This window comes from Limanda limanda, chromosome 12 (assembly GCF_963576545.1).
Source record: "Limanda limanda chromosome 12, fLimLim1.1, whole genome shotgun sequence".
NCBI lineage: Eukaryota > Metazoa > Chordata > Actinopteri > Pleuronectiformes > Pleuronectidae > Limanda > Limanda limanda.
The window spans coordinates 20,634,584-20,648,216 of record NC_083647.1 but is presented as its reverse complement, the minus strand read 5'-3'; the positions used below and the strand labels follow the sequence as shown (position 1 = coordinate 20,648,216).

Here is a 13,633-nt window from a genome sequence, read left to right as displayed (position 1 = left end):
ACTCACAGAGCTGCAGCTGTGTGGTACATTACTGGCCCTGAATCATCAATAGCATAAAACACTGACCTGACCACACACAGAAACACACACACACACACACACACACACACACACACACACACACACACACACACACACACACACACACACACACACACACACACACACACACACACACACACACACACACACACACACACACACACACACACACACACACACACACACACACACACACACACACACACACACACACACACACACACACACACACACACAGCATGCATGGGAACACACAAACCTTTAGCTTCACTGCACTCAGGAAAAACTACTGCAGCAGAATGCAGGGGACTGGGATTAGAGTCATGATTCAGCTGTGGGACAAATACCGAAGAACCAAAGTATCTGATCTAAAATGTTTTCCTTTGTGTTATATCTTTGTTAAATTGAATTTCAAAAGATAAGCTTTTAGCAGATGCATGTTTACCACGGCTATTGGGATTCTTAAAGTTGTACCAAAGTTGCCAGCTTGTCCATACAGACATAATACTTCATATAGGATGATAGAGCCTGACCAACATGGATTAGTCGATAAATAAAAACAACTTAGATTCAAAATATGTTGTATCAAACCCTTAAAACAAAGAGATGTAATTGAGGCTTGATATTTTACAGTTTAACAATGAACTTTATTCAGAAAAAGTTTATAAATTAAAAGAAAACATTAATAAAACCAAATATATTTAAGTTTATATATAAGTTTTCGTGAATCTGTTAAAGGCTCATCGGCTGATCGGTCAGGTTCAAATTTTCCCCATAAACATTGAAATGCATTATTAATCTGCATAAATCTAAGAATCCCGTTTGAAAAGGAGTAAAATAACAGTCTGTGTTGGTTGTGTGGGAGTTGTCTGGTGGAACTGCTGCAGAAAATACCAAAAGAAAAACTATCATGTCACATTCAAAGTCTGCGATCACAAAGACATCTGAGCAAAACTGTAAAATCATGTTTACATCCTCTAATCTTCAAACTCCACCTGCATGTGTTCACTCCACAGCCCAGTGACAAGGATTCTTTGATTCAGATTTGGGGGGGGGTTACACTCAGTGTAAAGCAATACGCACGCTATGTTATTCTCATGTGTCACTTTTACCAGAGTGGGAAGATGGTTGGGAGGAAGAGCAGAGCAATTCCAGTTCACTAATACCAACCAGGCTGAAGGTCAATTTATTATCTCAGTGAGTCGGAGATTGAACCTGCTCACAGGAAGTTGATTCTCTTCAGGCGCAGACGAGGGACCTCAGCCGCACGAGGAATTTCAAATAGATGGCTTTTTTTGCTCAAGTGACTCTGCTCCTTATCTGTATGTATGAGTCCGATCGTTTCCACAGCACATCTGTTTCTGCTTGTCGCACCGAAGGGCAAAATCTGAAACTGAACAACATTCTCAGCGCGCCCTCTGACATTGTTTTGAATCAAAAATGCATATTTATGTACTGGAAATTATTATTTTCATCAATTATCAATTAGAACAGGGACTATTTTCTTGATTAAACCTCAGGGCCATCGTATAAAAATGAAGAAAAACAGTGGAACTCACAAGTTTCTGTAGCTCAGATTCTGAATAACAGCGTAAAACCCAAAGATATTTGGTTTCCTCTGAAATAACAGCAGCGAATCATCACAGTCCAAAGGCTTAATGGAATGTTTGGAATTTTTCGTTCAGTCATTTCAGCTCCATTGTCTCATTTCTCTAGTTCACACCTCCTCAGTTTTTAAAATGTGCAATAGTGTTTTTCAGAGCTTTGTAGGTGTAACGTTCATCATATTCGGCACCAAAAAGAAACTTAAATAGAAAAAACAGTAAAATAAAAACAGTGGGAGTGTCGTTCCTTGAGCAATCACCCAATAACAGATTAAAGTTCAGTACCGACTTCACTCTCATACACTGTGTGACACACAATCAGAAACCAGAGTGGACCCAACAGGCTGGTGCTGTTGCCATAGGCGACCTGCGGCTCAGTAATGTATAGGAGCGGACCGGCTGAATGTCAGCCAGTAAATGAGCCGTGACTTTCACCAAGACAGCGGAGTCAGCAATAAATGGATTCACATAACTCTCCTGGTCTCCATTCCCTTTGTGTTTTTTCCTGTCTTGTGTCGCTTACACACAAACACACACACAAACACACACACACACACACACGCACGCACACATGTGAGGATGTCAAATCATTTCCAGAAGCACGTCCGACCTCAGCTTGACCTTTTATCTGGTCCAATCAGCTGTAAGAGTGGCCCGTCTCCATCATCAGCTGACCTTCACTCTTTGCTCCATTACACACACCGTCTCACACACACACAACCACACACACACACTAAATACACACACTCAGGAAGGCCTTCACGTGTCCATACTGTCACATATTTGAGCAAACGTGTGTTTACTCCATACAGAGGTAATTAGACAGAGTGCCAGGCGCTGGTGTGGCGTCCTGCAGAGACGCAGATTAAAGAGAAAAGACTCAGGAAAAGGAAGCGACGACCACAGAACGACAGGGGGGGGGCGAGAGGAAGTCCAGGCTCTGGCGTGGATGGAGAGATAGCGTTTTTTAAATGACAGCCGAGTCCAGCTGACAGCAGCGACCTCAGACCGCAGTGATGTCACAACGTCAGGTCGAGCACAGGCACTTCCTGTGTCCTGGAGAAACACTTCCCCTTGCAGCCTCTCGCTCTCTCTCTTCTCAGCGGGGAAACAAAGCAACCACCGCAGAGGTATAGAAACAAATGTAAATACACGAGAGAAAGAGAAACAAAAAGGGCCAAAGGAAATTCTCCTTAAAAGCTCTTGAATGTGTCCCAGATTCCACTTCTCCTCCTCTCTGCATTTCAGTCTCTTTTACATTCGCTCCACTTCTCTCAAGCTTTTATCTCCTGTCTTCTGCTTTCCTTCAGTCACAGTGCACTAAGTCTTTATTCCACCTTGGCTACTCGGAGGGAATACACAAGCGTGCCATCAGAGGTAATGTGTATATTCTTACCTTGTACACCTGCCCATAGGTTCCATTTCCCACCAGCTCAACCAGCTCGAAGATGCCAGCAGGATCCTGGAGAGAGAGAAGGAGAAACAGAGCGAGGTTATTGGGATGGTGATGACGAGCGCTCAAGGAAACATTCAAGTCAAAGTAATATTAAACAAGGTACAATCACATGTATGAGAAGGCACGACAACTTTAGCCATCCACTCTGGGGGGGGGGGGTGAACCCAGCAGCTTCACAGGTTTTCACCGATCTAAGCACTCAAGTGGCCAAAGTTTCCTCAGGGCTCAAATCAGCCCTTCAAAAAAACAAAATGTTGATATTTTTGTCTGTATATGACAAAGTAAATACAGTTAGTATAAATTACCCACAACATTTCCAGTTTATTCCCGTTAATTCCCTTATATTCCCGTTAATTCCCGTATATTCCAGTTAATTCCCATGGAAAGTTTCAAACTTTGAATATTCCCGGAATTTTGCAACCCTAATGAGAAGGCAAGACAACTTTAGCCATCCACTCTGGGGGGGGTGTACCCAGCACCATATCACAGGTTTTAACAATCTAAGCACATAGTCTAAAGTTCCTGCTGTAAGCGTATTTAGGGCCAAATCAACTTTTGCTAGTTTCACGGAAGAAGGAAACATATATGTTGCTGAACCAGGTGCAGTGTTAAAACAAATGTTATACGTAAGTGGTGATTAATCTTGGGTGTGTGTTTTGGGCGTAACATGAATTAAAGCAATCAGGATTCCATCCAACATTCCCTCTGAAAGCAGGTGTGTGCTCGCACCTTGGTGGATTAATCAGATAGATGAAGAGAACACAGAGAAAAATGGTTCACACACTCACGAGCAAATCAACCAAGAAGCAGTGGATGTGCAATTGCAGCACATATTACTATCATGGGCCTGTGTTAAAGCAACTGTCAAATACCATACTTCAGAATACGGGTTCAGTACCGAAATTCCACCCGTTCCCTCGCGGCAAGTGCCTTAACATTACATGTTATGCTGGTGGCAACACTCTCTATGTGGCTTTGGCAGCACAAACGTGAAGTACGGTTAGATAGCACGTACCTCTATGTACACGGTGACGTTTTAAAAATATTTATTCAGCACCAGTATAAGGAAACACCCAAATGATACCCAACCCTACTTCAGAGCAGGTTCAGGATCTGAATCAATGCACCTGACTCATATGCTCAGACGGGTGCAGGAGTATTTGGGACCAACGACATTGGTGACGGAGCAGAAGATGTCCACCCTGTTGGTTCGACTCCCACGCCGCACCCCTCCGTGCCAGACATTAGACAGAGCCCTCTGTCTTAATATCCGTATTACAACACTTGTGATTTTACAGTCGGACCTCTAACCACAGCAGTGCCGGGCTCTAGGTGTTGATACATCACTCTGAGATGCAGCTCTGGATTGTTTTCAGCTTTTGTCCAGACCAGCTAATAACTTAAGCCCCCAGTCGCTGGGTTTGCCAACACGGAAACTCAACTCATCTCTGACAAGGAGCAGCTCGAACAGTGCATAAAACCCACTGACCCCTGTGCACACAAAAACAGACACACACACATGCACACACACACACACACACACCTCCCCCTTCCTCTCGGCTGCGTGTTGCAGCAACAATAGCCGGTATTCACCCTCTCTTCCCTTCTCTCTCTCTCTTTCACAGTCTCTCTGGTCCACCAGCTTCTGTTCTCCAACCAGCCCAAGTCCACGTCTCTTTCTCTCTCTCTCTCACTCTTTTATCCCTATTTCTCTCCTTCATTCCTGCCAGGGCCCCGGACGAGTTCTTTCCAACACCCCTCTCATTCCAGCCATGCCCAGAAACACAGAGGCCCTTTCACCAGCTTCTCCCTGGTGCCATTATAAAGTTGAGTTTTTTCAATTTGAAAACTCAGCCTCTCAGACAGAGGTGTCCGAAGCTGCTCTTCTTCCAATTCCACTTTTAAAAACTGCATCTCCACAATGTCTGTCAATGTGTTTTATGAAAAAATCTTACACTGCTAATCGAAGAGCACCCAGGTCTAGTTGTTGTCTGGTGGATGTGGCTCTTGTGCAGTTTCCACAACCCGCTGTAATGTAGGTTACCTTAAACCCGCAGCCACTTCTACTGGGTCAGCTCAAAATACACAAATATACACAAAGTCATCTTTCATCTTATTCTTCCCCGTTCTTTAAAATGGCTCCACAGTATCATCGAGGGACGAGCAAAAAGAAGACGTTTAAAAATAAGATCTTGGACGAGCAGGAAAGCTTCACGAAGCTCGTTTCTCTGCTGATTCGCCGAAATAAAACTGTGCGACTGTGTAGATCTGGACTGGGACCGGTGCAGAGCTGGAGAACAGATGATATTGCACGATACACTTCTCGCAGACTATTCCCCTCTCAATAAAGCATCACTTTATTTCCGTTCTGAAAAGCCACACATGTCTCTCTCTCGTCTCTCTCGTCTCAACCTCATCACTTCGCCCGCCTGCCTGCCTCTTCCTCTTTCTTAGTTTTTTTATCAGTGTGTTTTGTTGCTTTCGCTTTTTCTCTTTCATGCCACATCTGTGAATTCTTTCAGTTGAACTTTCAGCCAACTCCGCTGGCACAACATGCAGTAAACCACGGTGTGCAGAGCAGGAAACGACACATCTGGCCACAAGGAAACAAAGTGCAATTTGATTTGCTTTTCTCCAGGTTTATTAACGTGTAGATTTGAATTCTGTCTTTTCCCCTTTTTTTCCTTATATATTCTTTGTGTGTTTATTCCTTCCTCTCCTCCCTCGGTTTGTGTCTCTCCCCCTCTCCCCCCCTCACTTTGTCTCTCTGTGTTGGTTTCTGTGCGTCTCAGCAGGCCTGTCAACCTGTCAGCTGTTTTCTGAAGACAGGGCCTTGTGCTTTTCTTGCACTCTCCTTCCTTTTCCTGTCGTTTTATTTCTCTCCTCTTTCTTTGTTGTGTGCAGCAGACGCACACACACACTTTCTCTCATATGCAAATGCACAAACACACACCAAAACAGCCACAAACTTATTCTCAGTCTTCTTCTTGGTCTCAAGTACATCCTCCCGCTGTCTCGCTCTCCCACAGTCTCATAACCAGACACACACACACACACACACACACGCTGTGCCAAAGAGACACACTCCTACACTAGGGCTATAGTGTTCAAATGTTCTAACAAGTATGAGTGGGCACAAAATGAAGAGTGTGTCGGACTAAATGCGTGTGTACGTGCTAAAAGAGCCAGTCAGAAAACCTGCGAGCATCTTTCAGGAGTGCAGACAGCAGCATTCTGCAAGCAGCGCAAGTGTTCACCTTGCTTCAGACCTTCAGCTTGTGCAGGTAGACTTTTCCTCCCCACACTTTCTCTGTGTGTGTGTGTGTTTGTGTGTGGCTGTGTGTGTCTTTGTGTGTGGCTGTATGTGTCTGTGTGTGTCTGTGTGTTTGGCAGCGGTGTGAGTTAACTCTCAGAGCTGCATACAAAGTCCTGACAGCAACTCCCCAGACACCTCCTAGGATTCGCTCTCTTCATCTTCCTGCTCTTACTCAACAGACACATTCAGATAATAATAAAAAAAGAAATCCATGCATGTACACACACACACACACCAGACACACACACACACACACATTCGGTACATGCATATATTCATATAGGAAGCACAACTGAGAGACACATGACGCAGGCCTGCGTGTGCAGCTTTCCTCTCCTCCACCCACAGCATACAGAACGAGAGCAGTTTCTGCTGCTCCACATCATACGGGTCCTCGGGCTCGCTGATAAAATATATAGCACGATATATCATTCATATTTCATCGGCCACTTGCAGAACGAGCTCTCAGCGTGAGCCAGGCCTCGTCAGCGTCAGCGTCTGACTGCGTCCGCGTCTGTGGTTAAAGAATTCCCTAACACTGGAGCCCCTTCCTCTTTTTCACCGTGTTGTGGTCGCACCGAGCGTCTCCCAGAGTCACCTGACTGTCACATGACCTCGCTGGCCACCAATGAAACGCAGAGCTGCTGAATAACAGTAACGGGATAAATATAGTGGCGAAAAACAACATGAAAAGTGCTGAGACAGGAAGGAATCGAGACGTGATGACAAACAAACATCACTTTGACTCTGCACATTTTTTTTTGCATCCCTATCCACCAGCATTCAAATTGATCTCATGACAGATCAGACATCTGGACATTTTCCGAAAACCCACAAAGTGACGCGACTCTCTTCGTTTTCTATGAGAACAGCTTTAGAGAAAAGTTCGATTTGCTTTTCACACAACAGCAGCAACGACGTGTATCTCAATTTGGATTTTGAGATACACGGCTCTTTTTCTGTTGTTACCTTGGGTTTTTTTTTTGTTTTTTTTTCCTGAAGTTATATTGCTCAATTCATGTCTGTCTGGACACATTGGTGTTGATTGTACTCATGTTTACCTCCTGTCTCTGTAATATCCATTCAGCATTGCACTTATATATATTGAAATCCTTCAATAAACAGATTTTGATTCGGAGATACACGGCTCGCTTTGCCTAACCTCGCTCGCCACTCATCTCCGAGTGTGAGGAACAACAATATTATCTTGCCAGCATTCGGTGCCAGATTCAAAGCATCGTTCGAGCAAAACTAGGATGAAGAAGAATCAGTAAAAAGGAGATTGGATGCAGCGCTGGATCCATTATTTCCTCCAAACAATGGATCATATCAGTCCATGTGCAGCATGAGCCATTAGAAATAATGGGTTTTAGAGTGCAGAGCATGGGATTCTTGAGAAGGCCTCTTAACATGTGTGACTTTCACTGCCTGCACTTGTTCTTTCATTCCACAACTTAACCTTAATCCTCACCACAGAATTTGTTAACTCTTAACCAACCACAAGCTGAAGCCCAGAGTCCAACCCCAACACAAGGACAAGCTTCCCTTTCATAGATATTTACAGGCGATACAATCACAGCTAAAAATACAAGTGCCAACACATTTGATCTTATCATCAGCGGCTTTGTTAGGCAACAACACACCTGGCATTCTATTGGTTGGGGCATTGTTTACATGCTTGTTGCACAAGACAATTCGAGTGCCATCGTTTCACGTGCACAGTCACAACAAGAGGATGACACGCAAATTCGTGAAGCGTTCCTCTTTTTTTCTTTTTTTTTAATGGAGAGGCGGTGGACTAGTGGCAGAAACTTTGACTATGGGCAGAAAAGGTCTCTGGTTCGTCTCTGGTTCGACTCCACGGAGAAACAACCAAAAGACAAACCTGGATTGATCTGTCCAAAAATCCAAGAGGATTCTCCCTACCCTGTCTAGTGCCCCTGAGCAAGGCACCTTACTCCCCCAACATCTGCTCCCCGGGCGCCGTACATGGCTACTCACTGCTCTGTCTGTCCTGCACCAGATGGGTTAAAATCAGAGGTTAAATTTCTCCTCTTGCATGAGTGTGCTTGTGCATGTCTGTGCATGTGTTTGGGACAAATAAATGTATCTTAAGAGGAGAAGAGCTGAAGCGAATTGGTTTGACCACAAGCAGAGCAGATCTAAGCCCAAGCAGGTGCAAGTGAATGTGAAAGCCTTTTATTTTTAGACAGCGAGGATACTTTTACCCGGGGCTACATTAATTGTGTTAACGCAGTAAAACACCCGGTGATGTAATAGTCGCGGCATTAAAAGAAACAGGGAGACAAAGTCGTCATTCACCCTGATGGTTTCTTTAGTGGATGTGTGGGCCCAGTGTGAATGTTAAGTGCGTGTTTCAGTGCAGCAGACAGCAGCCAGGTGAGTGCTGCTGTTAGTGTCTGTAGAAAGTGAATTACAGAGAAGTGAGGGGGGGGGGGGATTGAATTAGAGACCCTAAGAGGATGATGGGAGTCAAGCTGGGGGCCCGGGGTCTGCCTCTTCTGAAACCACTTACACTTCACAACATGGCGCTCCACCGCTTGCTTCTCTCACAGGGAGACGCTGTGGTAGGCTAATTCCCAGGACATCTCACCCGGACACGTACAGTACACTAACAGGAGTCGACTCTTAATCACAGATTTGCAGCCGGCAGGAGATGATCCGCGCCCCACAGAGTTTGTTCTAGCGTTCGCTGATGAACCCGGAGCGCCGCTCGCCTCTCGCTCCGTCTCTGCCAAACGTGTCATCTCACACCTTTCACCCGTCACCTCTCGGCTCCGTCCCTCCGTCCCCATCATCATTCATCCCTGCTTCGCAATATCGGCCGGCCTCTCTCTCTCCCTGTCGCTCCATCCATCTCTCCTGCCTTGCTGCCATGCACCGGGCGAGTCAGACACAACGGAGGGACTCAGCTCCTACTATGGACTTGTTTACATGCACACGATTCCTCCGAGCGCTTCTGACGGAGAGCGAGTGAGTGTATTCTCTGTGAGGCGGTGGACTAGTGGCAGAAACTTGGACTATGGGCAGAAAAGGTCTCTGGTTCGTCTCTGGTTCGACTCCACGGAGAAACAACAAAAAGACGAACCTGGATTGATCTGTCTAAAAATCCAAGAGGATTCTCCCTACCCTGTCTAGTGCCCCTGAGCAAGGCACCTTACTCCCCCAACATCTGCTCCCCGGGCGCCGTACATGGCTGCTCACTGCTCTGTGTGTCCTGCATAAGATGGGTTAAAAGCAGAGGTTACATTTCCCTACAATTGCATGAGTGTGCTTGTGCATGTGTTTGGGACAAATAAATGTATCTTAATCAGTATCTTATCTTAATCTTAATCTGTGTGTTAGAGCATGAGAGGAGAATTGGAGCGAGCGTGCGAGTGCATATTACACCTAATGCATCAATAAATGCCTTGTTGACATAATGTATGTTATGATTTAAAAGTTGCGATCCAGAAGATCACAGCGTTTGTTTATGTTTTTAACGGTCCGACAACATTCTGTGCAGATTACTGAGTCGTTGACGTTTTGCACTTTTAAAAAATTAATTGGGAAATCAAAAGAGTGCGGCTGACACTGCGATGACTTTTCTCCTTGAATTTGATTTACCATATTTTAGCTGCACAGAAACCGGGCAGACACTATAAATATCCGGTTGATATAGCTTGAAATATGAAATCCTGCCTTCATGCTACATGTTTTTCCGAATGGGGCCGAGTTACTTTCTTATATCAACAATATCAAGAACAAAAATAAACCTTTCTATTACAATGTCAGAGATTACAAATGGGATTTTGCTGCTTCAAATAATCACCTTCATATTTCGGAGCTAACATGGTGGTGTTTGTGTCGAGCGGAGAGTTAAAGACTCGCTTCGGCTCCATCAGTGACTTGTGGGGGGGGAAATAGGTCAACTAGAAGCAGGCGGGCAGAGTGGAGAGGAGGGTGGGAGGGAGGGAGGGAGAGAGGGAGGGAGGGAGGGAGAGGGGCATTTCTCAGCGACAGACTGCCATACAGTATATAGACTATTCATGAATAAGCTCTGTGTAAGCCTTGGGCACCGCTGTGGCCCGGTTACTATGGCGTCCGTGGTGGAGGGCCGAGGAATGTGGCCTTACTGGGCAACAAGGAATGGAGAAGGAGGGAGGGAGGGGGGGGTCCTGGAGAGGGGGCCTATGCCTCGGACTACTTTGGTCACCGGTCACATCTCCACCTTCAGCAGAGCCTCTGTCGCTTTCTTCTTCTTCTCTCCCTGCTCCCTTTGTCTCTCCCTGTCTCCCCCCCGAGAGCTTCACACGTCCTGTTCCTCCCTTCGAATCCATCGATCCTTCCCTCTCCCACCGCGGCTTCGTCTCCGTCCTCCTCTGACTGTGTCGCCATCCCTTCATCCTCACCTGCTCCCGCTTTCATCACAGATCTCACACCTGAGTCCCTTCACAGCACATTAGTCTGCTGCCATTGTGTGTGTGTGTGTGTGTGCCTACTTGTGTGTGTGTGTTTGTGTGTGGTGCTGTGTGTGTACTTCCTGCTGGTTCACCATCTGTTGCTGTCGTCAGCTGACTGGATGAACCCCGTGCCTCTGACGCCTCTGACCTGCGTGTTTGGCGCACGTGAGCCTTCATCGTTATTCACATCCCAAAAAACTGACGTCTGTATGAAGACCACAGCGTTTCAACCTCTCCGGCTCTGTTCTGTCTGTCACCGTGAGTCACACGGCGAGACAGGAAACAGCGGTGACACGTCTGCGAGCGCCTCTGACTTTGGCCTTTCCCACTCGAGTGAAACACGCGGCGTCGGCACAGGTGGAGCCGGGGGGGGGGCGGGGGGGTTGTGGCGATGCGTGACACCGGTAAATGTGGCCGAGACCCGGGAAGGCAGAAGGAGGAAGACGGCAGGAGAAGCGCCGAGACAGCAAACATGAAAAACCACTTCTCTCTCTCTCTCTCTCTCTCTCTCTCTCACTCCACTTCCCACTCAGTTCTGTCTGTTTCTTTGTGTCTGCTCTTTCTTTCTATGTGTGTGTGTGTGTGTGTGTGTGTGTGTGAGAGATGGTCAGTGTTCCTAAGCCCGGCAGAGTGCATGAGCTAACCCTGCCCTGTGACACACAAACAACACAATCCCCCCCCACCCCATCATCAGCACCAATGCCAGTATTATAATCAGCTCCCCCCTCCCCTCCCCATCTCACCAGCCAGCTGACCTACTTCCTGTCTAGCCACTCCTGTAGTTGAGTGCAAACTGTCATATGAGCGTGTGTGTGTGTGTGTGTGTGTCATGATGAGTAGAAATGCACAATGAAAAGATTATAAAATATGAAGGAGGGTGAGCAGGAAGTGTTCAGGCTGAGACTTGCCCGTTCACACACGCGCGTTTAGGGATTAATCTTGTTTCAGATCTGGATGTTTATTAGGAACCATAGTGACGCCACCCTATTTAAAACGTTTCCCTGGAAGTTGGGATGCAGGTCGGGGCAGGAGAGAGAGAACGAAACAAAACCCACGATATGTTTCCCCCCTGTATCACCTCTAAATTTTGAACAAAGCTCAACAAGAGTTTTAAAATGAGTCACCCGTCTGCAGGTTGTGAGGCTGAGGAATTCTCACTTATTTTTTTTCTTCCAGAGAAATCATATTCTGGAAAAGCTTCTAAAATACGTCGCGTTTCAAAAGGGTGTCGTGTAAATTCACATTATTTCAGAAACTTGTCGTGTAGAAGTAAAACAAATACATGACCGTGCATGCGTGTGTCCTCTCAGCTGCATGTGAGTCACAGGAAGAGACGGGCGCTTGACATGACTCTGAGATAATGGGACATGCATGGACCGACTCCCGAAGCCCACAGACCCTTTTCTCCTCTTCCCTCATCTACTCTCTCTGCATCAATCTCCATCTCCTCCTCATCCTCATCCTCATCCTCATCCTCCTATTCTTTCATGTCCTCCTTTCTGCTCTCTCTTCACCAGCGAGAACACACTACAGGTGGAAAAACCTCAGAAGGTGGCGTTTGTTGTCGACACTCGGTTCAACTCCCCGGTGAACGTTGGAGATAATTCTTAAAGACGGAGCAGCTGGCAGGTAGACGACGATGTGGATTGAGTCGGTCAGACAGGAGGCGGTGGAGAAACAGGTGATAAAAGTGATGGAAACCAGCAGGAGTGACACGTACACCGGCACGTCGTCCCTGCTTCGGATGAGCGGTTGTGACTGAAGCAGAAACAGAGACACGCACAAATGCACGCCCGAGACAGGAAGAGACAGAGACAGTTGGAGAGACGGACGAGAGCTGGACAAGGAGACACAATCCAGCCCGACAAGGACACAGGTGAACAGAGGCGGGCGAGACAACAACTGCATTGTGTGTGTCTGTGCGATGTGCTCTGGTGTCTCAGAGCAGCAAACAGGTCTGCAGCTGAAGAATCCCTCACTTGTGTATCAGCCTGGCAGACACCTACACTGCAGAAACACACACACACACACACACACACACACACAACACAACACACATACACTCAGAGGGACACACAGCATGCCAAGCCAAGCGGAAAACACGGGTGTTCACGCATAAACGCAAGCGTACATGTGTGTGTGTCTGTGTTTGTGTGAGCGAGAAAAATAGTGTGTGTCTCTGTGTGTGTGTGTGTGTGTGTGTGTGTGTGTGTTTGCAGCACATATTCAATGAACAAAAGAACTGGGTATTGCAGCATGTAAGGCTTCAGCTTTGGTGGAGTGTAGCCTACAGTGACTACAGGTCGGTTGGCGCTACCTCACTCACACTGTCACAAACACACACACACTGTCACACACACACACACACACACACACACAATGCATCACACACATATAGGCTACAGCAGCAAACAGCACATGACAAATGTAAGTCAATAAAAACTTGAAATGTGAAATCAAGTAACGGTTTCTCACACACAGCCCTGGAGAATCAGTGTGTGTCTGTGTGTAGCACACATTCGTTGAACAAAAGAAATGGCTATTGCAGCATGTAAGGCTTCAGCTTTGGTGGAGAGTGGCCTACAGGTCGGTTGGCACTCCCTCACACACACAGACACACACACACAGACACACACACACACACACACACACTGGGTAAAGCAGCACAGGACAAATGTGGACAAATAATAACTTGAAATGTGAAATCAAGTGACAGTTTCTCACACATAGGCCTGGATAATCTGTGAGTGTG

General features: G+C 46.4%; 1 protein-coding gene across 1 annotated transcript in view; it reads right to left on the bottom strand.

The window, feature by feature from the left end:
* The window catches only part of LOC133015607 (TRAF2 and NCK-interacting protein kinase-like), a 57,865-nt gene that overhangs the window by 43,667 nt on the left and 565 nt on the right, over positions 1–13,633 (bottom strand). Inside the window, exon 2 of the mRNA XM_061082850.1 lies at positions 3,043–3,108. Coding sequence (XP_060938833.1) covers positions 3,043–3,108 — 66 coding nt within the window. The remainder of the gene's footprint in view (positions 1–3,042; positions 3,109–13,633) is intronic.